Source organism: Phyllobates terribilis, unplaced genomic scaffold (assembly GCF_046119375.1).
Source record: "Phyllobates terribilis strain yellow unplaced genomic scaffold, ASM4611937v1 Scaffold_7__3_contigs__length_470593459, whole genome shotgun sequence".
Lineage (NCBI taxonomy): Eukaryota > Metazoa > Chordata > Amphibia > Anura > Dendrobatidae > Phyllobates > Phyllobates terribilis.
In genome coordinates this window covers 317,622,993-317,650,796 of record NW_027362767.1, presented here as the reverse complement: position 1 = coordinate 317,650,796, position 27,804 = coordinate 317,622,993, and the positions used below count along the sequence as shown (strand labels likewise).

Sequence of the window (27,804 nt, the reverse complement as noted above, 5' to 3'; positions counted from 1 at the left end):
TACCCCTCTGATCCCACACATAGTAATAGTGCCCTCTCTGTGCTCAGACATGGGTTCTGTGATAATAGTGACCCCTCTGTGCATCCACATGGTAATAATGACCTGTATGAGCCTCCACACAGTAATAGTGCTCTCTATGTGCCCCAACACGGTAATACTGCTTCTTTACAGTAATAGTGCCCCCTTTGATCTTACACATGGTAATAGTGCCCTTTCTGTGCCCACACATTGTAACATGGCCCCTCTGTGCCTCCGCATACACAAATAATTCCCCCTCTGAGACACTACATGATAATAGTGGCCCATCTGTCTCTCCACAAAGTAATGGTGCCATCTCTGTGCACACACATGGCGATAGGGCCCCCTCTATGCCCCATAATGACAATAGTGCTCCCACACACTAATAGTGCCCTCTCTATCCTACACATGGTATTAGTGCCCCCCTCTGAGCTCACAGAGGGTAAAAATACTCCCTATTTATGCAGACATAGTAATAGTTCACTATTTGTGCTTCCACATGGCAATCGTGCCCCTTTAGTAGCTTGACAGAATATCTCCATATTATGAAATACTGTATGGTCCCCCACAGTCCCCCTCTCATGTCCCATAATCCCCACATTGCCCCCTTATACTATTTTTATAGAGGCAGATACCATTCATCCAGTGACAGGGAACTGGATTCACCAGTTTACTGGAGTTATTTTAACAACCAGTTTGGGTGAACTGGCCAAATCCTACTCATGATCTTATATGTCTAGGATGAAGTACTCATGTGTTTTGTTGCCACAGGGTCAGCCTGGTCTTCCTGGTGCTCCTGGACTTGAAGGTTTTAATGGAGAGAAGGTAATAACCAACCTATTTCTATTATTTCTCCTATTCATATTTCTATGTGTCCTGATTGTTTGTTACATTAATTCTCATTTATCCTCGTGTTAGGGTGAACAAGGAGACATAGGTTTTCCGGGAAACCCAGTATATGTTAATAGTGGTGGTGCAGTTTTTCCAGGTAATACTCTTCTCTGCTTTTCTCTCTATTTTTTTTTCATGAAAATGATATAACCCGGTAATAGATGCATTAGAATTAGTACAGAATCCTATAGCACTGGTGGTAACTATCTGTTGAAATGTCATTGATAGTATTTACTGCACTTTAACAACATCTATGGTTCCAAAGTGAATCCAGTGCATAAAAGCTTTTCCAATATTTACCCTGCGGAAATCAGGTATAGAGATCTGATGGAAGGATAACCACATATAAACCCCATATGCTCTCCCCCACAAGACTGTTAACAGATCTTAAAAATTAAACATTGATCCGGTTATCCTCATTTTACCTTTAACACTTTCCTGTATAGGCTACTGACTTTGTTATACACCTTATCTTAGGTCTTCCAGGAGATCCAGGCCCTCCTGGGTTCCAAGGCATGCCAGGGGATGATGGAGTGAGTGGTCCTCCTGGTCCTCCTGGGCCACCTGGGTTTCCAGCGCTTGGAAGAGGTAAGAAATGTGTAGTGCTATGCTGCCATGTATTTATCATTGGTGTTTTATCCTATTGGTTTTTCCTTCTTCTGTCTATTGTTTACTTTCCTTATGTTATCCTTGAAGAAAAGCTCTAATTTGAGCCACCATTTTAATGACGCAGGAATCCAAATCATGAAACTCAGTAGGTTTTATCAGATTAATGGGGGATAACATAATACATGGCTGAAAAGCAGAAGCTGCTCTTACTTAAAGGAAGTTTTCCTAAAATCCGCTATCAATAGCATTTGAATCCCATGGGACCAAGATGTTTGAATAGAGCATAAGTCGAGCATACTCTCCTTTTTTTTAAATACATTTTGTATGTGACTACTGGAGATCGCTGAATACAGTTCTTTTATGGCAATCCTATAGGCAATAAATGGAGCGGAGATCCTTGGGATCATTGAGAGTTTTCACCAGCAGATCCTAGTGATTAGTATGTTACCACCTATCCTGCGGATAGGGAATAATTTACTACCTTGGGAAATCACATTTTACCATCTTCCCATACTAGGTTACAGAAGGGATCTGAATGAGAATCCACTCTTTTTGATGTCCTGATGTCTTAATACGGCTTATGCACAGAGTTTGACTTGATGTGACAGCCTATTTAAAGGCTATATATCATTTTAAAGTTGCTATATAGAATTGATATACAGTACAGACCAAAAGTTTGGACACACCTTCACATTGAAAGATTTTTCTGTATTTTCTTGACTATGAAAATTGTACATTCACACTGAAGGCATCAAAACTATCAATTAACACATGTGGAATTATATACTTAACAAAAAAGTGTGAAACAACTGAAAATATGTCTTATATTCTAGGTTCTTCAAAGTAGCCACCTTTTGCTTTGATGACTGCTTTGCACACTCTTGGCATTCTCTTGATGAGCTTCAAGAGGTAGTCACTGGAAATGGTCTTCCAACAATCTTGAAGGAGTTCCCAGAGATGCTTAGCACTTGTTGGCCCTTTTGCCTTCACTCTGCGGTCCAGCTCACCCCAAACCATCTTGATTGGATTCAGGTCTGGTGACTGTGGAGGCCAGGTCATCTGGCGTAGCACCCCATCACTCTCCTTCTTGGTCAAATAGCCCATACACAGCCTGGAGGTGTGTTTGGGGTCATTGTCCTGTTGAAAATAAATGATGGTCCAACTAAACGCAAACTGGATGGAATAGCATGCCGCTGCAAGATGCTGCGGTAGCCATGCTGATTCAGTATGCCTTCAATTTTGAATAAATCCCCAACAGTGTCACCAGCAAAGCACCCCCACACCATCACACCTCCTCCTCCATGCTTCATGGTGGGAACCAGGCATGTAGAGTCCATCCGTTCACCTTTTCTGCGTTGCACAAAGACACGGTGGTTGGAACCAAAGATCTCAAATTTGGACTCATCAGACCAAAGCACAGATTTCCACTGGTCTAATGTCCATTCCTTGTGTTCTTTATGACAAACAAGTCTCTTCTGCTTGTTGCCTGTTCTTAGCAGTGGTTTCCTAGCAGCTATTTTACCATGAAGGCCTGCTGCACAAAGTCTCCTCTTAACAGTTGTTGTAGAGATGTGTCTGCTGCTAGAACTCTGTGTGGCATTGACCTGGTCTCTAATCTGAGCTGCTGTTAACCTGCGATTTCTGATGCTGGTGACTCGGATAAACTTATCCTCAGAACCAGAGGTGACTCTTGGTCTTCCTTTCCTGGGGCGGTCCTCATGTGAGCCAGTTTCTTTGTAGCGCTTGATGGTTTTTGCAACTGCACTTGGGGACACTTTCAAAGCTTTCCCAATTTTTCGGACTGACTGACCTTCATTTCTTAAAGTAATGATAGCCACTCATTTTTCTTTACTTAGCTGCTTTTTTCTTGCCATAATACAAATTCTAACAGTCTATTCAGTAGGACTATCAGCTGTGTATCCACCAGACTTCTGCACAACACAACTGATGGTCCCAACCCCATTTATAAGGCAAGAATTCCCACTTATTAAACCTGACAGGGCACACCTGTGAAGGGAAAACCATTTCCGGTGACTACCTCTTGAAGCTCATCAAGAGAATGCCAAGAGTGTGCAAAGCAGTCATCAAAGCAAAAGGTGGCTACTTTGAAGAACCTAGAATGTAAGACATATTTTCAGTTGTTTCACACTTTTTTGTTCAGTATATAATTTCACATGTGTTAATTCATAGTTTTGATGCCTTCAGTGTGAATGTACAATTTTCATAGTCATGAAAATACAGAAAATCTTTAAATGAGAAGGTGTGTCCAAACTTTTGGTCTGTACTGTATCTGTAATATACTTACCTTGTAATGTCTTCACATCCTGTTCCTTCCAGATGTGTCCGGATCCCAGAATTCCAAGCAGCGGAAGTTCATCGACCGCCATATTGGGACACCCAAGAGATGGGTGTCTCAATATGGAAACCCCTGGTGGTACCAGCCTCTTGCTCGGTACCACCAGCGGAACACCGTCGCAAACGCGTTGTACACGCCGCCGGGATCAGCCGAATGATTCACTGACCGCTGCCATCTTTGCACAGGAGGAGCGCATGCGCAGTTTTAATGTGACCCCCACTATCTGCCTGCACAAAGATGGTGGCGGTCTGATTTACTGCGCAGGGAGACAACTCAACAGCACAAGGGTGGAGAGAGAGAGCAGACAAGGGGGAGAGCACATGGGGTACACAGGTCAAAGAAGAGAGCACAGACGGGAGAAGTCAGCAGATTGGGGAAAGAGAAAGCGCACAGAGGGGAGACAGCTCAAACGGGACAGCACATGAGGGGAGAACACAGCACAGGAAGGAGAGAGACAGCAGACAAGGGGGATAGCACATGGGGTAGACAGGTCAAAGAAGAGAGCACAGACGGGAGAAGTCAGCACATGGGGGGGAAAGAGAGAGTGGATAGGTGGGTGAGCACATGGGGGGAGAGATTCTCAACGCTGCAAAGCCTGCCCCCATCGTGACATTACCTCCCTCCCGATGCGATAGCATCGGTCCTCCATCTAGTATAACATATTTGCCTATGTCACATTAAAGTGCCAAATAACAAAAGCAAGCTCTTTGTTGACCTTGGACGAGAAGTGAATTGTGGCAGATTTAGCCATGAAGCCTTTGAAGCTGTGAACAGGTTGAAAATCAGGGTCACATTAGGACCAGGCCACTGCTGAAAATGGATTTTTGGTCCTACATACAGGTTTTCAATTTCAAGCCCAATCCCCGGTCCCTATGGGTTTTGAAGAAGGGGGAAATTAACAACTTTCTGCTGTGTGGTAACCAGAATGACTGCCATTACAGATCCCACAATCATGGACACCCATCTTTCCAAGATTTTTGTAGTTTTATAGGATTAGCAGTACGTGAGCCAAGTATATTTGCAATTTAGAGTATAGTAAAGCTGGGTGAAAACGTCTTTGCAAACTGTAAAGGCCGCTGTGTTAGTTCCATGCTGCTTTGTGGCGTAAATTGCGATGAATTTCTCGGCCACACATGGCCTCGCCCCCTACATGCCATGTTTTGCCTACTTTTCTAAAAGTTGTCAGGGACTGGCAACATATAAAAATGCCAAGAGTCAATTCTGGCAAAAACTGTTTGGTGAATCGACCCCTTTAGTCTTTTTCAAAGTTACACATTTCTAATATTTGTAAAGTAGTGCGGAATATGTTGGTGCTATATAAATAAAAATTATTATTATTAATGTGGATTTCTACTTTTTCAGGTTTTCCTGGTTTACCTGGATTTCAAGGTGTCCAGGGGACTAAGGGAGAAAGGGGAGACCCCGGAAGACCAGCTTATGGGCAACAAGGGACCCCAGGAAGAGATGGTCCACCAGGACCGCCTGGTCCCCCAGGGCTACCAGGTAACATTTGTCTGCTAGTGAAAAAGTCATGACACATAACAATTAGGTAATCTTTTATTAATTCATAAATGTGGCTTAGATTTAGTTACACAGCTAACCATGCCCACTTTGCCACCAACATTTTAAAAGTGGTAACAGTGACAAAAAAATCACAAAGTCACAATTTTTTATTCCTCTCAAAAGAGCTTGCAATAAAATGTGCAACTTTTGATTCCAAAAACTGCTGCAGAAGCCTTAATACATTGCACTTGTAGTCTCTGAGGCATTTGCATGTGTTGAGTACTGAGTTTACCTCCATACAAATGTTATTAGCACAAGGAGGGCAGGATGAGGATAAAGGGAATTATCATGTTGTCACAGACTGAGTTTCCTTGCTTAAAGGGGTGGTCAGAAACTATCATTTATTTTAATGCTAAATTTATATTTAATGTCATAATCTAATATCTTTTCTAATATACTTTAATTAAAAGTTCTCTATGGTTCCCTTGCTACGCTATTTAACATCTTTTTTTTTTGTTTACTTTGATGATGCTTAGTTTGAGAGCCCCCAGTGCATGCAGGGATGCTCAAACAAGACGTCATCAGGGGGCTCAGGCTGTAGTCACTGCTACAGACACTGCATCCATCCACCCTGAAACGAAGCGTCATCAGTGATGTCCTTTTCAGGAGCTGGGCTAGTCCTTGCTGTACTGAGCTTGTGTCTATTGTCAATTCCGACATACTCAATACAAGCCTCATTCTTACTGTGCAATATTCTTATCAGCACAGTGACAGTGCACTCCCTCGCCGGCTCTGATGAGAAGTAACTAGCTGGCAACAGAGCGCACAGTCAGTGCGCATTATAAGGAGAAAACCCGGCAAACAGGAAATTCAAAATCACGGAGACATGTCTTTTTGATCTGAGTCTCAGATCATACTTGCCAATGCAAATTTTGGATATGTGAAAAAAATCTGATCTCACTCAGATGCCATCAGTGTGCTGCTCGTTATTTCTGGACTGACTGATAGGAGAAGCTTGAAAAAACCTTCAGCATTTTTTTTTTATTCATACAAGAAAAATGATGAAAGTTTGACCAAACTTTGATGGTAAAATCTGGCACATTGACCAAACTCTGCTGAAAATTGAATCAAAGGCACTGATTAAACTTGGACCGTTTTTTTGCATACAAGAAAAATCTCTGGCGTCTAAACGTGCCCTAACTTTGAGTACTTCAGATGGATCAATATACAGTAGGCAACTTGACCATCACACTTTTGCTACATATGGCTAACCTTAGGTTGACAATTGCCATTTATCCATATAACTTTGTCTTTCTTTTTTTTATCGTTATCATCTTTTTTTCATTTAGATTTTGGTCCAAGACCAACAAGCAGGGGTGAGCCTGGGATTCCAGGAGACAAAGGATTGCAAGGGCCGCCAGGAAGAATTGGAGCCAAAGGATATAAAGGTAACATTTCATTTTACTTTTGTACACCATTTCTCTTTCTCACAATCATTGGAAAAGTAAGAAGTAAAGTTTTGTTTGTTTGACTTTTAAATTTGTGAACATGTCAATAATTTATCCACATTTAAACAATATACAGATAAAAACAATAAAATAGAGAAGGGCAGCACAAATTACATCTACATGAAGACTGCCTGGACATTTACGATCTGGGAAGGAACATCAGCACGAGCATAAAATTTCACCATAAATATCCAAAAACTTCTGAAAAATTGTGTCTCCAATGACAATGCACATGCACTCTGTGACAGTGTAATACCATCCGTTAGAAGATTGAAGTTCGGTCCCACTTCCAGCATACCAAGGCCAGACATGGGGGCATCACGGCAGAGGCGTCTGCATCTCCCCATTGCAAATGCTAACCATTTTTGGCTCGTTATTAATTCTACACCACACTTTGTAACTCTCCTCCCTTCAGCATTGTATTGATCTCCTTTACAGCATTGCTGCCATACTTACTGGGGCTCTCTCATCTGTGGAGGTCCTGCTCCTTCCCTGTCCAGCACAGTGACCCTCCCTAGACCTACTTCACACAGATTTTGGGGAGAACCTGACAAGTGGAATCTTCTCAAGCCACAGACACACATACCAAGGCAAATGAAACACGTGAACTCATGAAAATATATAGGGCTTACCCAGTTTATAATCCTGTTTCCTGCTGATATTGAAAGAAACTAGTCTCAGGATGTGGGAGTGCCGTTTAAAGTTTCAGACCATTAACTGGATTAATGGAAAAAGTAGAGAAAACTGCACATCCCAATTCCTTCTATAAAACCATCCAAATTTTGTTCCATCTTGATAAATAAAAACAGCATGTCATATAATTGCATACATTCCATAGAAAATATCTGACCCGTTTCTGGCGTGTAGCGTGTTTTGGGAAAGAATATTAATATTAGCCATTTTTGTGCTTCAGGCGTGTTAGGAGTACTTATGTTTAATACTTTCAGGAGCCGCTGGTGACTGTGCATGTGGCGGGGGTACTGGTGGCCGTGGAATACCTGGAGATCCTGGGCGTCCAGGTCCACCAGGAAATGATGGATTTCTTGGATTTGATGGACCACCTGGTGATCCTGGCAGAAGAGGATCCGATGGTCCACCAGGCAGTTCTGTAAGAAATTTCTCTATAATTGTAACTAATTGGGGGTAAACAAGGTTTCTATTTTATAAAAATGTAAGCAAATATTAACAGAAGCTCAGCATCTTGCATTGGATCCAGGCTCGGACTGGCCCACTAGAGAACAGGAGAATCCTCCGGTGGGCCCCTGTGAAGGAGTGGCCACCACTCACTTATATGGCACAATACACTTGATTCACGAAGTACAGATAAAGGCAGCATCTTTTTTATTTAACAGTCAACCCATTTTATTGCTATACAAATTTATGAATGAGGATAAAGTCACATTTGCATGTAGCTGAAAAGTCAGCCCTTGGCACCCCAGTCTGACACTGACTGTATCTGTGTAGCCACGATTCATTCTGCTCATTGGCAGGAGTTGCACCTCCTGTGATCAAGCATTTATGGATTAAATATCAATGTTTATGTCTGGAATGCCTAGTTAATGAATCATAGCTATATGATAATTGTATCAACAATTTAACCCATTTATAACTAAGTTGGCGCATCTGGGGAAAGGAGAGACCAACCCAGAGCGCCAAAACATGCCAACTCATTGGGGCTTGCCACTGCGCGTCTATTCTCACTGATCTATGTTCGGCCTCCCACTGGGTAAGATGACTTAAACAATATATAAGAGTTTTTCCATTTGGGAATCCCTTTCTCTGGCAGCCATTACCCTTCTATTTTGGAGTGTATCTATGGATATGTTTGATATGCAGCAATATATACACATATGACCTATATTATTAAATAGTCTTATTACCTGTTCTATTGTATGCATCATTCTGCCTTTTGAATTTTGGGATCATGGAGATTCTTACAACTTGCTGTCTTTTTCAGTGATTTTTTTGCTACCATCTATACACTGTCACTTTATATCGTACTTTCTATATGTACTTTTAAATGTTGTAATAAAATTTGAATTTTTTATGCCTACAAAAAAAACTCTTTGTTTCTCAAGTTTATCATGATAATTGGTGAATACTGTTTTATTGTTGGTTTTAGATGCAATTTTGTGTAAAGTTACATAAATATATTTTATTGTAATTGTTTTAAAAGTCACAACAGAAAATGCGACAAAACCTTGGCAAAAGGTGGGATAAAATTATCAAGTGTTATCACAGCCTAAGACCTCATTCAGACATCTGATGTTCTTGTACGAGTGCTATCCATGGTTTTCACGGATAGTACTCTTTCTCTGATAGTCTCTGGGGCCATTCATATGTCCATCTGAGCTGTCCGCGGAAAATCGTGGAGACATGGGCAGTTTTGATCTGCGCGTCGGATCAAAATCGGCAATGCAAGTCTATGGGTGTGTGAAAAAATCTTGGATGCCATCCGAGTGCGATCTGATTTTCACGGACTGTCTCGTAGGAGAATGTGGAGAAGCCTTTTTTTTTTGCCATGTACGAGAAAAACTGATGTCACTCAAACCTCACTCTGATCAAACTCTGATCAAAATAATCAGTCCATTTTTCTCATATGTCGGAATGAGGCCATACTGTGCATGTACGCATCTAAGGAATCAACGTGGGAAGGAAACAGGAGATACTTTAGACTGTGCTCTGTACAGCATTCACCATGCTGAAAAAAACTTTTATATTAAACATGTTTTTTTAAACTTTGCTGATGTTTTAATTTTCTATAGCATTATATTAAAGAGACCCTCTAGCACGATTTTGCTAGTTAGTAAAGGCATGGCCATAATGGCGCTGTTACACAGATCAAATAGATACCTTTAGTGAAGAAATCTGCATGGTGATTGTTCTACTGTATAATCCGCATTTGAAGTTGTTGGGTAATAAGATTTAGGTGCACAGGGGCCGGACCGTGGGTAGGGTCTTCCGCTGCTGTCCCGGCCCCTCTGCCCGTCTCTGGTGCCTGTAAGACAGGTCATTGCTTTGTGAGTGAACTGCCTCCTGTTTGAAATATTGCGCTGGTGTTGTCCCTGCTGCCGGTGGTGGCACATGCGCTGATTGAGATCTCAGCTCAATTAAATCTCTAAAGGAAGTCATTGAGCCAGATTACACAAGGCAAACTATATAACTAAAAATCTGAAATGGTCAGCAAATTTACTGTTATTCACAGCAAAATCAACATATTATGGACAGATGTTGTTGGAGATTTCATCCTATGCTTTGCAAAAGGTAAAATGCAGGGAAATCGAATTTGAAAAAATCCACATTATGTTCTTAATTCTGCAGAACAATATTTAAACCCCATTGTATTGTACAGAAACGTGCTGCAAAGTTTAAAGGTTTATTCCCCAAAAAAACATCCACCGTATAGGGGATCACTTGATAAATGCTGGGAGTCCCTGTGATCTTGAGCCCAATCCTAAATGTAGTGGAGGTGCACATCCTTGACCTCTGTTTAATTAATTGTCAATAGGCCTGCTGAAGAAAGCAGAGTAGAGTGCTTGGCTTTCTCCAGCAGTCCCATCGATAATTAATGAAATTGGGGGTCAAGAACTCCATACTCAGGATTGCTGGAGGTCCCAGCAGTCATCAAGGTATCCCCTATCCTTTGGATAGGGAATAACATTATTTTCAAAATAACTTTTTATGTGCAGAACCTGCAGGATAAATCTCTAGTAATTCTGTAGCATGTAAAATCACAATTACTGTTTCAATTCTAATTTATTTTGTGTAATGAAACAAATTATTTCTCTATCCTAAGGGATCACCAGGACAGCTCGGTGCTCCAGGACCAAAGGGGGAAAAGGGAGATCCAATCTTTCCCTCTGGCTTAGGCACACGTGGAGACCCCGGATCTGTTGGGCTTAGAGGTGCCCCTGGAGCTCAAGGAAACCCGGGAAGGGATGGATTGCCAGGCCTTGCAGGCCGAAAAGGCGCACCTGTAAGCTTTCATTGACCCATGGAACTACTTTAGCAAATATTAGCAGAATAATATGTAGAATAAACAGCATTCCTTCCAATTACAGAAATTTCACTGAAGTGCCTAAATATACCCATACACAAACCTCCCTTTTACAAGCTGATTCTAGTAGGATCTGCTGGTGATCTAATATCAAAAGTTGCAGAAAAGACAAATCTGACTTGTTGAATTTCCACATGCTAAAATTGCCTAGTGTTGCATCCTTGTGTTAGGACACCCTTTATGTTTTGTCCACAAAACAGTTCCTGTTGATTTTACCTTTACATCTACAGCTCTGTTCGAAGTATCTACTGCTTAATAGTGTGTATGGAAAAAAGTGCCTAGTTTAGACAACCCCTTGTGATCCCTTAGTGTTTTTATAATATATTTGGCCTCATTTATGTAACCAATCCATCAAGTTGTACGCATTCTCGCTTGTGTAATGGATTTGTGAAATTATTATCGCTTGTTTTTCTCTCCAATTTCTAGGGAGATGGTGGATTCGGCAATCCTGGAGAGAAGGGTTTTCCAGGACAACCTGGTCAAAAGGGAAGTCGTGGAGATAGTGGACTTCCAGGTGTTGGCTTTCCAGGTTTACCTGGTTCTCGTGGGCTTCCTGGTGACCCAGGTTTACCAGGACTGGATGGACAACCTGGACCTTCTGGACCTCCTGGTATGTAATTAAGAGTGCTTCCATGAAATTATCACATTTTTTTTTTAATTAATTATATAGAAAGATATTGGTAAGGACTTTCCGTATTGTAAGTTGTGATGTTAATGTTTACGATTGGAGTATACAATAAGCTAATACAATTTTCATGTGAAGTTCCAGAGTTGTTTGAGAAGTAAAACAAAGAGATACTGACCTTCACTGATCCCTGGCCAATTCTTCCTGGGTCCCCACTGATATTCTCTCAATACACTGGAAATGCCTGATTATCCAAGTACTGGGCATAGTGGCGACCCACCTCAGCCAGTGATTGGTTAAGCAGGCATTTCTGGAAGTAGAGACTTGTGATGAAACTTGGAGAGTGGGGAACTGGTAAGGGAAAGAATAAAAGTTGACATGGATAACAGGTTGTGAGTATTGCTTCTTTTGTTTTTGGTTTAAAAGAAAAAAAAAGTTGCAAAGAAACAGCCATTATTGTACGTAGATTAACCCTGGTTTGAGAGTTTCACTAAAATTGCTCTTTAATTTCATATATATCTTTTTTTTCTTATAAGTTTTTTGATTTTACTAAAGGCAAGTAATTTTGTGAAAGTACCAACAAAACTTGGATATATGTCACCACCTAAAGCTAAATACATTTAGGAGCACAAGTTATTTCACAAATTATAAACCAACATTGTCCATTCTACGTTGATTGTATATACATGTATAGTGGTAAAGTCAACAATTCCAGCAAATACAGTACAGACCAAAAGTTTGGACACACCTTCTCATTTAAAGATTTTTCTGTATTTTCATGACTATGAAAATTGTACATTCACACTGAAGGCATCAAAACTATGAATTAACTCATGTGGAATAATATACTTAACAAAAAAGTGTGAAACAACTGAAAATATGTCTTATATTCTAGGTTCTTCAAAGTAGCCACCTTTTGCTTTGATGACTGCTTTGCACACTCTTGGCATTCTCTTGATGAGCTTCAAGTGGTAGTCACCGGAAATGGTTTTCCAACAATCTTGAAGGAGTTCCCAGAGATGCTTAGCACTTGTTGACCCTTTTGCCTTCACTCTGCGGTCCAGCTCACCCCAAACCATCTCGATTGGGTTCAGGTCTGGTGACTGTGGAGGCCAGGTCATCTGGCGTAGCACACCATTACTCTCCTTCTTGGTCAGATAGCCCTTACACAGCCTGGAGGTGTGTTTGGGGTCATTGTCCTGTTGAAAAATAAATGATGGTCGAACTAAACGCAAACCGGATGGAATAGCATGCCGCTGCAAGATGCTGTGGTAGCCATGCTGGTTCAGTATAGCTTCAATTTTGAATAAATCCCCAACAGTGTCACCAGCAAAGCACCCCCACACCATCAAACGTCCTCCTCCATGCTTCACGGTGGAAACCAGGCATGTAGAGTCCATCCGTTCACCTTTTCTGCGTCGCACAAAGACACGGTGGTTGGAACCAAAGATCTCAAATTTGTACTCATCAGACCAAAGCACAGATTTCCACTGGTCTAATGTCCATTCCTTGTGTTCTTTAGCCCAAACAAGTCTCTTCTGCTTGTTGCCTGTCCTTAGCAGTGGTTTCCTAGCAGCTATTTTACCATGAAGGCCTGCTGCACAAAGTCTCCTCTTAACAGTTGTTGTAGAGATGTGTCTGCTGCTAGAACTCTGTGTGGCATTGACCTAGTCTCTAATCTGAGCTGCTGTTAACCTGCGATTTCTGAGGCTGGTAATTCGGATAAACTTATCCTCAGAAGCAGAGGTGACTCTTGGTCTTCCTTTCCTGGGGCGGTCCTCATGTGAGCCAGTTTCTTTGTAGCGCTTGACAGTTTTTGCAACTGCACTTGGGAACACTTTCAAAGTTTTCCCAATTTTTCGCACTGACTGACCTTCATTTCTTAAAGTAATGATGGCCACTTGTTTTTCTTTATTTAGCTGCTTTTTTCTTGCCATAATACAAATTCTAACAGTCTATTCAGTAGGACTATCAGCTGTGTATCCACCTGACTTCTGCACAACACAACTGATGGTCCCAACCCCATTTATAAGGCAAGAAATCCCACTTATTAAACCTGACAGGGCACTCCTGTGAAGCGAAAACCTTTTCCGGTGACTACCACTTGAAGCTCATCAAGAGAATGCCAAGAGTGTGCAAAGCAGTCATCAAAGCAAAAGGTGGCTACTTTGAAGAACCTAGAATATAAGACATATTTTCAGTTGTTTCACACTTTTTTGTTAAGTATATAATTCCACATGTGTTAATTCATAGTTTTGATGCCTTCAGTGTGAATGTACAATTTTCATAGTCATGAAAATACAGAAAAATCTTTAAATGAGAAGGTGTGTCCAAGCTTTTGGACTGTACTGTATATCCTTTTAATAACTATAAAATCCCAGCTAAACTGAATGAAATGTCAGCATCATATTGTACCAAGTGCTTAAAAAGAAAACTGTCTAATTTGCGATGTCATATGAACACAGTGGAGCTATGGTACTATAGACCTGTATACAGTGCGTTGTGAAAGTATTTGGCCCCCTTGAACTTTATAACCTTTTGCCACATTTCTGGCTTCAAATATAAAGATATAAAATTTTAATTTTTTTGGGAAGAATCAACAACAAGTGGGACACAATCGTGAAGTGGAACGAAATTTATTGGATATTTTAAACTTTTTTAATAAATTAAAAACTGAAAAGTGGGGCGTGCAATATTATTTGGCCCCTTTTACTTTCAGTGCAGCAAACTCACTCCAGAAGTTCAGTGAGGATCTCTGAATGATCCAATGTTGTCCTAAATGACTGGTAATGATAAATAGAATCCACCTGTGTGTAATTAAGTCTCCATATAAGTGCACCTGCTCTGTGATAGTCTCAGGGTTCTGTTTCAAGTGCAGAGAGCATCATGAAGACCAAGGAACACACCAGGCAGCGCCGAGATGCTGTTGTGGCGAAATTTAAAGCCGGATTTGGATACAAAAAGATTTCCCAAGTTTTACACATCTCAAGGAGCACTGTGCAAGCAATTATATTGAAATGGAAGGAGTATCAGACCACTGCAAATCTACCAAGACCCGGCCGTCCTTCTAAACTTTCATCTTGAACTAGAAGAAGACTGATCAGAGATGCAGCCAAAAGGCCCATGATCACTCTGGATGAACTTCAGAGATCTACAGCTGAGGTGGGAGAGTCTGTCCATAGGACAACAATCAGTCGTACACTGCACAAATCTTGTCTTTATGGAAGAGTGGCAAGAAGAAAGCCATTTCTCAAAGATATCCATAAAAAGTCTCGTTTGATGTTTGCCACAAGCCACCTGGGAGACACACCAAACATGTGGAATAAGGTGCTCTAGTCAGATGAAACCAAAATCTAACTTTTTGGCCACAATGCAAAACGATATGTTTGGCGTAAAAGCAACACAGCTCATCATCCTCAAAACACCATCCCCACTGTCAAAAATGGTGGTTGCAGCATCATGGTTTGGGCCTGCTTTTCTTCAGCAGGGACAGGGAAGATGGTTAAAATTGATGGGAAGATGGACGGAGCCAAATACAGGACCATTCTGGAAGAAAACCTGTTGGAGTCTGCAAAAGACCTGAGACTGGGAAGGAGATTTATCTTCCAACAAGACAATGATCCCAAACATAAAGCAAAATCTACAATGGAATGGTTCAAAAATAAACGTATCTAGGTGTTAGAATGGCCAAGTAAAAGTCCAGACCTGAATCCAATCGAGAATCTGTGGAAAGAGCTGGATACTGCTGTTCACAAACGCCCTCCATCTAACCTCAATTTGCTTGAGCTGTTTTGCAAGAAAGAATGGGCAAGAATTTCAGCCTCTCGATGTGCAAAACTGATAGAGACATACCCCAAGCGACTTGCAGCTGTAATGGCAGCAAAAGGTGGTGCTACAAAGTATTAACTCAAGGGGGGCGAATAATATTGCACGCCCCACTTTTCAGTTTTTAACTTGTTAAAAAAGTTTAAAATATCCAATAAATTTCGTTCCACTTCACGATTGTGTCCCACTTGTTGTTGATTCTTCCTAAAAAATTAGCATTTTATATCTTTATGTTTGACGCCAGAAATGTGGCAAAAGGTAGAAAAGTTCAAGTGGGCCAAATACTTTCACAACGCACTGTGTGTATATGTATATTGTGGTAGGACAATATACTGGTAGGATGTATATACTGTATATACTGTGTATAGTCCCATATATAGATCCAGGCTCTGGTTTATCATGGCACTATTTATTTCACAATTCTTATCAGATTCATATATTACTAACAGAGAAATGTAAATGAAATCAATATTTGGGGTAACCACCCTTTGCCTTCAAAACATCTTGGAGAATGAACTACATATCATCTGTAGATGTAGGTTTTCACAAATCATCCTTCTTTCTTTTCATGTGAGCCCAAACAGACTCAATGATGTTGAGATCAGGACTCTTGTGTTCATATCATCATGCTGAAGATACAGTTGTGCTCAAAAGTTTACATACCTCAGCAGAATTTTTCCTTTTTTGGCCTTGTTTCAGAGAGTATGAATGATAACAAAAAAACTTTTTTTTCCACTCATGGTTATTGGTTGGGTGAAGCCATTTATTGTCAAACTACTGTGTTTTTCTTTTTAAATCTTAATGACAACCAAAAATGTCCAAAAGACCTTGATCAAAAGTTCACATACCCTGGTGATTTTGGCCTGATAACATGTACAGAATTTGACACAAATGGGTTTGAATGGCTACTAAAGGTAACATCCTCATCTGTGACCTGTTTGCATCTTTCATCCAGCCACTGACATTTCTGGATTGTGAGTCATGGGGAAAGCAAAATAATTGTCAACAGATCTACTGGAAAATGTAGTTGAACTGTATAACACAGGAAAGGGAAACAAAAAAATAATTGATAATGCCAGTCAGCAGCGTTCAATCTGTGATTAACAAATGGAAAATCGGGCTCTGTAAAAACCAAACCATGGTCAGGTAGACCAACAAAAATTTTGGCCACAACTGCCAGGAAAATTGTTTGGGATGCAAAGAAAAACCCACAAATAACATCAGCTGAAATTCAGGACTCTCTGAAAACTAGCGGTGTGTCTGTTTCAAGATGCTCAATAAGTAAGCACATGAAAAATGGGCTGCATGGTAAAGTCGCCAGAAGAAAGCCATTACTGCGCAAATGCCACAAAGTATCTCGCCTACAATACGGCAAACAGCACAGAGACAAGCCTCAAAACTTCTGGAACAAGGTAAATTGGAGAGATGACACCAAAATTGAACTTTTTGGCCACAACCATAAACGTTACATTTGGAGAGAGGTCAACAAGGCCTATGATGAAAGGAACACCATTCCTACAGTAAAGCATGGAGGTGGATCACTGATGTTTTGGGGATGTGTGAGCTACAAAGGCACAGGAAACTTGGTAAAGTTGAAGGAAAAATGAATGCAGCACGTTATCAGCAAATACTGGAGGCAAATTTGCACTCATCAGCCCGGAAGCCGTGCATGGGACGTACTTGGACATTCCAACATTAGAACGATCCAAAACACAAGGCCAAGTCGATCTGTCAGAACAAACTGAAGGTTCTGGAGTGGCCATCTCAGTCACTTTACCTCAATATCATTGAGCCACTCTGGGGAGATCTCAAGCGCGCAGTTCATGCTAGACAGCCCAGGAATTTACAGGAACTGGAGGCTTTTTGCCAAGAAGAATGGGCAGCTTTACTATCTGAGAAAATAAATAACCTCATCCACAACTACCACAAAAGACTTCAAGCTGTCATTGATGTTAGAGGGGGCAATACACTGTATTAAGAACTGGGGTATGTGAACTTTTGATCAGGGTCATTTGGATGTTTTTGGTTGTCATTTAGATTTAAAAAGAGAAAACACAGTAGTTTGACAATAAATGGTTTCACCCAACCAATAACCATGAGTGGAGAAAAAGCTTTTTTGTTATCATTCATATTCTCTGAAACAAGGCCAAGAAAGGAATGCCGGGGCATGTAAACTTTTCAGCAATTTTACTCATCAGTGTAAAGCAGGGATGTGAAACTCAAACACACAGAGGGCAACAATTAAAAGCTTGGACAAAGTTGCGGGACAACCTTGATATTTATTAAAAGAATGTCTACAATTGAGGAAGTTTTTCCTTATCCTTAAATATAACAATGACCTTTTTCATATGGAAACAAACTTAAAGGGGTTGTCCTGCGAATAAAGTACATTTTAATGAATAGATCTTAGAATAAAATATTGGAATAATATATGTTATGTAAGAGCAGTAAAAAGCATAAGGCCCAATGGCCTAATTTATATATTGTAAAAGCAAAGGATAAAAAGCCTTGATTAATACAGATAAAGTATGATGCAAAGTGCCGCCAAACACATGATACCCCCACAGTGAATTCCTCCACAGTACCCTTCACATGCACGGTATGATGACCCTACTGAAGCCCCCTCCCTCCATCCCCCTGACAAAAAAGTGGTGAATCCATCACAATATGATTCTCCAACTGTAATCCCCATGCAGCCCTCCATACAGTATAATGGCTACAAAAATGTGCTCCATACAGTATAATGGCCCCACATAGTCCTCCATACAGTATAATGGCCCAACATAGTCCTCCATACAGTATAATGGCCCCACATAGTCCGCCATACAGTATAATGGCCCCACATAGTCTTCCATGCAGTATAATGGCCCACATAGTCCTCCATACAGTATAATGGCCCCACATAGTCCTCCATACAGGATAATGGGACCACATAGTCCTCCATACAGAATAATTGGACCACATAGTCCTCCATACAGTATAATGGTCCCACATAGTCCGCCATACAGTATAATGGCCCCACATAGTCCTCCATACAGAATAATGGGACCACATAGTCCTCCATGCAGAATAATGGGACCACATAGTCCTCCATACAGTATAATGGCCCCACATAGTCCGCCATACAGTATAATGGCCCCACATAGTCCTTCATGCAGTATAATGGCCCACATAGTCCTCCATACAGTATAATGGTCCCACATAGTCCTCCATACAGAATAATGGGACCACATAGTCCTCCATACAGAATAATGGGCCCCACATAGTCCTCCATACAGAATAATGGGACCACATAGTCCTCCATACAGTATAATGGCCCCACATAGTCCGCCATACAGTATAATGGCCCCACATAGTCCTCCATGCAGTATAATGGCCCACATAGTCCTCCATACAGTATAATGGCCCACATAGTCCTCCATACAGTATAATGGTCCCACATAGTCCTCCATACAGTATAATGGCCCCACATAGTCCTCCATGCAGTATAATGGCCCACATAGTCCTCCATACAGTATAATGGCCCCACATAGTCCGCCATACAGTATAATGGCCCCACATAGTCTTCCATGCAGTATAATGGCCCACATAGTCCTCCATACAGTATAATGGCCCCACATAGTCCTCCATACAGGATAATGGGACCACATAGTCCTCCATACAGAATAATTGGACCACATAGTCCTCCATACAGTATAATGGTCCCACATAGTCCGCCATACAGTATAATGGCCCCACATAGTCCTCCATACAGAATAATGGGACCACATAGTCCTCCATGCAGAATAATGGGACCACATAGTCCTCCATACAGTATAATGGCCCCACATAGTCCGCCATACAGTATAATGGCCCCACATAGTCCTCCATGCAGTATAATGGCCCACATAGTCCTCCATACAGTATAATGGTCCCACATAGTCCTCCATACAGAATAATGGGACCACATAGTCCTCCATACAGAATAATGGGCCCCACATAGTCCTCCATACAGAATAATGGGACCACATAGTCCTCCATACAGTATAATGGCCCCACATAGTCCGCCATACAGTATAATGGCCCCACATAGTCCTCCATGCAGTATAATGGCCCACATAGTCCTCCATACAGTATAATGGCCCACATAGTCCTCCATACAGTATAATGGTCCCACATAGTCCTCCATACAGAATAATGGGACCACATAGTCCTCCATACAGAATAATGGGACCACATAGTCCTCCATACAATATAATGGCCCCACATAGTCCTCCATACAGTATAATGGCCCCACATAGTCCTCCATGCAGTATAATGGCCCCACATAGTCCTCCATACAGAATAATTGCCCTACATAGTCCTCTATACAATATAATGGCCCCACATAGTCCTCCATACAGTATAATGGCCCCACATAGTGCTCCATACAGTATAACGAGGCCCAGCATTACCTTCCATACAGTGTGATGGCCCCACTTAGTGCTGCATACAGTATAATAGACCTCACATAGTGCTCCATATGCTCCATAAAGTATAATGGCCCCATATTGTGCTCCTTACAATATAATGCCATCAGATAATTCTCCATACAGTATAATGTCCCCCACACACTATATAGGGCCCATTATACTGTATGGAGATACAGTATAATGGGCCCTATGTAGTTCTCCCTACAGTTTAATGGCCCCACATAGTGATCCATACAGTATAATGGCACCACATAGTGCTTCATACAGTATAACGGGGCTCTGCATTGCCTTCCATACAGTATAATGGTCCCATATAGTGCTCCATACAATATAGTAGGCCCCACATAGTGTTCATATGCTCCATACAATATAATGGCTTCACATAGTGCTCCATACAGTATAATGGGCCCTATGTAGTTTCTACCTACAGTATAATGGCCCCACATAGTCCTCCATACAGTATCATGGTCCCACAAAGTGCTCCATACAGTATAATGACCCTACATAGTGCTCCATACAGTATAATGGCCCCACATAGTCCTCCATACAGCATAATGGCCCCACAGTGTGCTCCATATGGTATAATTTCCCCACACCGTGTTCCACACAGTATAATGCCAGGAGGGAATGGGGAAAGGAGAGTCAGCTCACCAAATGTTGTTGCACCTTGTTCGAATGAGGATCACCGCACTGAGCCACCCTGGTCCGGGACATAACACACAATGCAGGAAAGAAAAAGGATTTCCTCCAGCGATGACAAGTATTGTATAAGATTAAAACATCACGTTTATTATTCCAAAAATAAAAATTAGCATTCTGGCAACCACCACATATCTATAGGAGAAACCAACACGTGTCAGCTAAAGAGCCTTAGGCTGTGTGCTCACTATGCGTTTTTTAAGCGTTTCTGCAGCGTCAATTCCGCTGCGGAAACGCTTAAAAAACGCTTGGTAGAAGGTCTGCCATGTTCCCCAATGATAATCCGCATGTGCTGTGCACATGCTGCGGAAATTTCCGCTGCGGATTATCATTGCAGAAAAATCCGCAGCACTACCAATTATTTTGCGTGATCGCGGCGCTTTCGCCGCCATTGACTTGCATTGAATCGCTTAATATCCACATGACTACATGTGCACATGCGGATATTAGGCGATTCAATGTGCGGATGATACCTGGGTCTGGCGAAGAGGAGACTCCCCTCCAGACCTGGGTACCATAGTACCTGTAAAAAAAAGAATTTAAAATAAAAAAATACATTATACTCACCTTCTGATGGCCCCCGGTTTCCATAGCGATGCGTCCTGGCTTCCCGTCGGCGGTCTCGTGACCTGTCACATGACTAAATGACGTCATGGAAGGTCCTTTTAGACCACCGCAAGCCGCCCAACACACCGGACGCATCGGAGGAGACCGGGGGCCATCAGAAGGTGAGTATAATGTTTATTTTTTACCATTCTTTTACTATAACTTGGTCACACTATATAAATCCATGCCAGTTGCATGGATTTATATAGTGTGACCAAGTTGTCACAAGCACTTTCCAAGTGATGCTAAAATCGCTTGGAAAGTACTTGAAAACACGCATGCGAAATCACATGTGCAAAAAGCTTCACTTCCGCTTGTCCTTGGCAGGAAAAACACATGTACAATCCGCATGTACAATCCGCATGTACAATCTGCATGTACAATCCGCATGTACAATCCGCATGTACAATCCGCATGTACAATCCGCATGCGTTTTTTCTGCCAGGGAGATGCAGAAACGCTCAGGAATAATCCGGAGCATTTCTGCATCGTGGGCACATAGCCTTAGTCATGGTATGTTACAAAAGGATAAAGCGATGCCTATATACCCACCCTCCCAACAGAATACCTGTGTGAAATAATTAGTTTCCCATGTTTTGTGATTTAACCCTATAGCATCAGGAAACAGGTATATACTAGAAATTCATAAGAGCATAAAAAATGTAGATATAATAAAAACATCAAGATTATAGATGAAGTTAGCTAATCGTAGTGTAGAATTAAATCTTGTCTGGTGATCATTCTCTGTGGAACTCTCGTTTGCAGTTTGAAAATCCAGTAAGATCCTCTATTTAAAATGTTCCGTTTTAAATCACCTCCCCTTATGGGTTTGAACACTTTTACAATTCCTATAAATTTAAGGGATTTAATATCTCCTTTATGCTTTTGGAAAAAATGCTTAGAAACAGCTGATGTATTAACTTCTGTAGTGCTAATCGCATCGGAAAGATGCCTTCTGATGCGTTTCTTCAGTGGACCACTGAAGAAACGCATCATAAGGCATCTTTCCGATGCGATTAGCACTACAGCTTGATTCCACAGGGAATGAACACCAGACAAGATTTAAATCTACACTATAATTACGGTAGCTAGCTACATCTTTGATCTTGATGTTTTTATTATATCTGCATTGTTTATGCTTTTATGAATTTATAGTATATACCTGTTTCCTGATGATACAGGGTTAAATCACAAAACATGGGGAACTAATTATTTCACTCAGGTGTTCTGTTGGGAGGGTGGGTATATAGGCATCGCTTTATCCTTTTGTAGCATACCATGACTAAGGCTCTTTAGCTGAAATGCGTTGGTTTCCCCTATAGATATGTGGTGGTTGCCAGCATGCTAATTTTTATTTTTGGACTCGAAAATGTTGTAACGGGTCTGGGAGGTGGAACCTCTGAGCAACTTTACAAGGGGGCAGTCCTTGTAAGGAAGCGGGTGGCTCCCAGGGAAGACGGGCAGGTAGTCATGGCAAGTGACAGGGACAGTCTCTGGGTAGAAGGGCAGGTAGTCACGGCAAGTGACAGGGACAGTCTCTGGGTAGAAGGGCAGGTAGTCACGGCAAGTGACAGGGACAGTCTCTGGGTAGAAGGGCAGGTAGTCACGGCAAGTGACAGGGACAGTCTCTGGGTAGAAGGGCAGCAGACAGGTGGCTGGTGAGCGCTCGCAGGTGAGCGGGCGAGAGTCTCTGGACAGGCAGGTGGTCACGGCAAGTGACGGCTGAACCTCCAGGTAGACTAGCAGACAGGTAGCAGGTGGACGCTCCCAGTTGAGCGGGCAAGAGTCTCTGGACAGGCAGGTGGTCACAGCAAGTGACGGCAGAGCCTCCAGGTAGACTAGCAGACAGGTAGCAGGTGGACGCTCCCAGGTGAGCGGGCAAGAGTCTCTGGACAGGCAGGTGGTCACGGCAAGTGACGGCAGAGCCTCCAGGTAGGCTAGCAGGCAGGTAGCAGGAGAGCGCTCCCAGGTGAACGGGCAAGAGTCTCTGGACAGGCAGGTGGTCACGGCAAGTGAAGGCAGAGCCTCCAGGTAGGCTAGCAGGCAGGTAGCAGGTGAGCGCTCCCAGGTGAGCGGGCAGGCTGGTCCATAGACAGACTGACAGGTGTCAGAAGGCAGACCGTCGGACCGCAGGCTTGCAAGCAGGTAAGCGGATATCAGGCAGGTATCAAACAGGAAACTGGCAGGTGACTGGCAGGTAACTAGCAGGAATCTGGCAGGTGACTGGCAGGTAACTGGTAACGGGACCTGAGGGCTGAAGCAGAGTGAAGGCTTTGCAACAACATTGCTCGGGCACCTCCATTTTGGAGGAGGTGCCTTATATATGGAGAGGTCCTCTGGCCATTGGCCGGGGACTCCTTAGGACGGCGCGCGCGGCCCCTTTAAGAGAGGGGGAGCGCGCGCGCGCCCTAAGCACAGAGGCCGGGAAGCAGCGCGCGCTGCCAGCAGAGCGGGAGGAAGCCGCCGGGCACGGAGCGGAGAGGTGAGGGGAACGGCGTCCCTGCCTAGCAGGGGGCAGGGACGCCGACGCTACAAATGTGATGTTTTAATCTTATACATTACTCGTCATCACTGGAGGAAATCCTTCTTCTTTGCTGCATACAGTAGAATGTCCTCACATAGTCCTCCATACAGTATAATGACCTCACATAGTGCTCCATACAGTATAATGAACCCCACATAGTGCTCCATACAATATAATAGGCCCCATATTAGAAAAAAATAAATACTCACCTCGGTACAGCTGGCGCGTTGTAATGATGTCATTCCTGCTGCGATGACATGTCAAACACAGAGGGGGAATGATGGGAGAGGGAGCATCACCTGACGCTCCCACCTCCATCATTGCTTTCAACTATATCGATATCTAGGATGCCTATATAGTTGAAAGTGCAATGCCAGGCGGGGAACATGTCCAGCGTCACGGGCCAAATATACCTGGGGAACCAGCCTGGTGTCTCCAGCCAAATATACTCGCCCTGCAGGCCAGATTTGACCCTCTGGCCAGAGTTTGTCATATGTGGTCTAAAGCACATGCTCCAATTTTTCTGCCTTCCAGTTGCTACCTTTTCATGCATAGTTGAGTTCTTTGGCCTTGTTTCCATGTCAAAAGAGTAGTTTTTGGCCACAATTCTTCCCTGAAGACCAGTTTTAGCCTAACTTCTCTGAATAGTAGATGGGTATATCTTGGCCCCATTGGTTCTGCCAGTTCTGAGTTGATGGCACTGCTGGACATCTTCTAATTTTGAAGAGAAGTAAGCATGATGTGTCTTTCATCTACTGCACTAAGTTTCCTTGACCAACCACTGCATCTACGGTCCTCAATGTTGTCCATTTCTTGGTGTCTTTAGTGCTAAGAAATACAGGCAGATACTTATCCATCATTCAGTACCATCAGGGAAGTATTTGATGGACTGCAAATTTATTCTGCAGCAGGTCAATACCCCAAACATGCAGCCAATTTCCTAAAAAACTATATTTGGGGTAAAGAAAAACAAGAAGTTATGAAAGTGATGATATGGCCCCCACAGATCCCTAATCTCAACAATATTGAATCTGTTTGGGATTACATAAAGGGACAGCTGCATTTGCACAAGCCGACATCCACAGAAGATCTGTGGTTAGTTCTCCAAGATGTTTGGTATATCAAGTTCTTGGAAAAACTGTGTGCAACTGTATCTAGAATTCATACTTTTATGATGTTTTGAAGAGAAAGGGAGGTCACACCAAATATTAATTTTATTTAGGTTTGTCTTTTACCATTTGTTAATTGTTGCAAATAAACTATTAACACTTATATATTTTTTAAAACATTCGTAGTTTGCAGCTTTTTTTCCACACATGCCTCCGGAGGATAAGAATATTAAATAATTACAGAGTACAAATGTATAGAATGTTGAAGAATACAGATCATACTATTAAATATATTACCGTATATGTGTTGTGTAATTATATATACATTTAGTGTGCTTTTCTATGCTTGACCCCTTGCTTTCTAGTGTATTCCCGTAAGTCCGGCATAAATAGTTGCTATTGTGCCTTCATATAAATAGTTTTCTTTGTACAGTATTTGGTCTTTGCAAATCAGCAGGAGGTGTTATTACAGATGCAATATGGTGATAGACGCAAGCTCCGTTGATTTGGGAATCCATTCCAACATCTCCAATGCTCTCGACGACTCGGCTGTGGTCTACGCTTCTCAAACTTTCATTTTATTTTTTTAATAAAGAGTTTTGTACCTACTCTTTCTGCTTTTGCTTGTTTAATAAATTATTTTCAGTTTTCTGCTTTTGCATATTTAACTTGTAAAATCAGCCAAATATATTCACTACAATGGTGATGTATTAGTAAAGAGCACTATATTTACTAATAATTGGATACCAACAGAGATAATTCTGTTGTACTGGGGAAGGAGAAGCTAAATCTATGTCAGTAATGAATGATACATGGGAGTCATCCATCTTATTCTTCTGTGCCCGATTAAGACATTGCGTCATTTTATGAAATCTTACAAAAGGTTCAGAACACACACTTCTAGACTGAAAGCCAAGGCTTTAAGGTTGGGAAATGCAGAAGAACTTCATATAAGGAGTAGATTGCCTGAAAACATACACAGATATTTTAAATAAAGACATTATCATGTGGAAGTGTGAATATATTTGTGCTGCTGTAAATCTTTCTCTCTGGAGGGATTTTCTGACCTATGTCTAACCTGTCCTCCTTTGCTTAACTGGTATAGGTGACTGCTGCTGCGGCGACAATGTTGGTAATGGAGACTTAGTCACAGAGGGAGGTGAGAGGATAGATCCTAGAGGTTGAAGATAACGTCAGCTGTGAGATCCATGCGATCTCCTGGTTGGAACCTCTAGATTTGCATGCATGTTACATCCAGTCATTCAATCCATAGTTTGGTAGACATTATTGGGAATGTTTCTGCTCAGTGACCTTGTAAACACTGGGCCAGATTCTGACGTCAGTCAGTCAGTACTGGAATGCCTTGTGATAATGAACGCTGTGGTTCAATGGTAAATGATGACTGCTTTGAGCCTTCCGCTCACTATTGCCACAGGCTTGTAACAAAGTTTCATGCTGCTTGCTAACTCATTGGAAGTCATTTATGTCCATTATATTTATTAATGTCACCATCGCAGCTAAGAACATTTCACTTGTATATAAAAATGGGCCAATACCACCTAACGGAGCAGATAAAACACTTATGACAACATATAAAGTGGTGACCGAGGTCCTGTTATAGCAATGAGACAAATGTTCTTTGTGATTTGCATGTAAATTGCATTTAATTAGACTTGTACTAGTTTAAGTTTTCAGGCATTATCATTACTATTGCTAATGTGTAGAAAATAGACTTTTTGGTTGTTGCATAATGCTGCTTTTTCATTCCAGACTTTTAGACACAAAAATTAGGTTATATTGAAAGATTAGTTTGAAATAGACATATTAAATGGAATCTGTCAGTAGGATCTACATTCCTAAGCCGTCTATATGGACATGTACAGTACAGACCAAAAGTTTGGACACACCTTCTCATTTAAAGATTTTTCTGTATTTTCATGACCATGAAAATTGTACATTCACACTGAAGGCATCAAAACTATGAATTAACACATGTGGAATTATATACTTAACAAAAAAGTGTGAAACAACTGAAAATATGTCTTATATTCTAGGTTCTTCAAAGTAGCCACCTTTTGCTTTGATGACTGCTTTGCACACTCTTGGCATTCCCTTAATGAGCTTCAAGAGGTAGTCACCGGAAATGGTCTTCCAACAATCTTGAAGGAGTTCCCAGAGATGCTTAGCACTTGTTGGCCCTTTTGCCTTCACTCTGCGGTCCAGCTCACCCGAAACCATCTCAATTGGGTTCAGGTCTTGTGGAGGCCAGGTCATCTGGCATAGCACCCCATCACTCTCCTTCTTGGTCAAATAGCCCTTACACAGCCTGGAGGTGTGTTTGGGGTCATTGTCCTGTTGAAAAATAAATGATGGTCGAACTAAACGCAAACCAGATGGAATAGCATGCCTCTGCAAGATGCTGTGGTAGCCATGCTGGTTCAGTATGCCTTCAATTTTGAATAAATCCCCAACAGTGTCACCAGCAAAGCACCCCCACACCATCACACCTCCTCCTCCATGCTTCACGGTAGGAACCAGGCATGTAGAGTCCATCCGTTCACCTTTTCTGCGTCGCACAAAGACACAGTGGTTGGAACCCAAGATCTCAAATTTGGACTCATCAGACCAAAGCACAGATTTCCACTGGTCTAATGTCCATTCCTTGTGTTCTTTAGCCCAAACAAGTCTCTTCTGCTTGTTGCCTGTCCTTAGCAGTGGTTTCCTAGCAGCTATTTTACCATGAAGGCCTGCTGCACAAAGTCTCCTCTTAACAGTTGTTGAAGAGATGTGTCTGCTGCTAGAACTCTGTGTGGCATTGACCTGGTCTCTAATCTGAGCTGCTGTTAACCTGCGATTTCTGAGGCTGGTGACTCGGATAAACTTATCCTCAGAAGCAGAGGTGACTCTTGGTCTTCCTTTCCTGGGGCGGTCCTCATGTGAGCCAGTTTCTTTGTAGCACTTGATGGTTTTTGCAACTGCACTTGGGGACACTTTCAAAGTTTTCCCAATTTTTTGCACTAACT

The 27,804-nt window shown here is 42.0% G+C and overlaps 1 protein-coding gene across 3 annotated transcripts in view; it reads left to right on the top strand.

Moving 5' to 3' along the window:
- COL4A6 (collagen type IV alpha 6 chain) overlaps nt 1-27,804 on the top strand; it is a 276,656-nt gene that overhangs the window by 196,717 nt on the left and 52,135 nt on the right. For 2 of the 3 annotated variants that reach the window (XM_073641112.1, XM_073641111.1), the window contains exons 17-25: nt 790-843; nt 937-1,006; nt 1,387-1,497; nt 5,237-5,377; nt 6,727-6,825; nt 7,833-7,993; nt 10,682-10,861; nt 11,369-11,552; nt 25,887-25,940. In XM_073641112.1, the coding sequence (XP_073497213.1) occupies nt 790-843; nt 937-1,006; nt 1,387-1,497; nt 5,237-5,377; nt 6,727-6,825; nt 7,833-7,993; nt 10,682-10,861; nt 11,369-11,552; nt 25,887-25,940 (1,054 nt within the window). The remainder of the gene's footprint in view (nt 1-789; nt 844-936; nt 1,007-1,386; nt 1,498-5,236; nt 5,378-6,726; nt 6,826-7,832; nt 7,994-10,681; nt 10,862-11,368; nt 11,553-25,886; nt 25,941-27,804) is intronic. The other variant, XM_073641113.1, reaches the window with a different exon arrangement.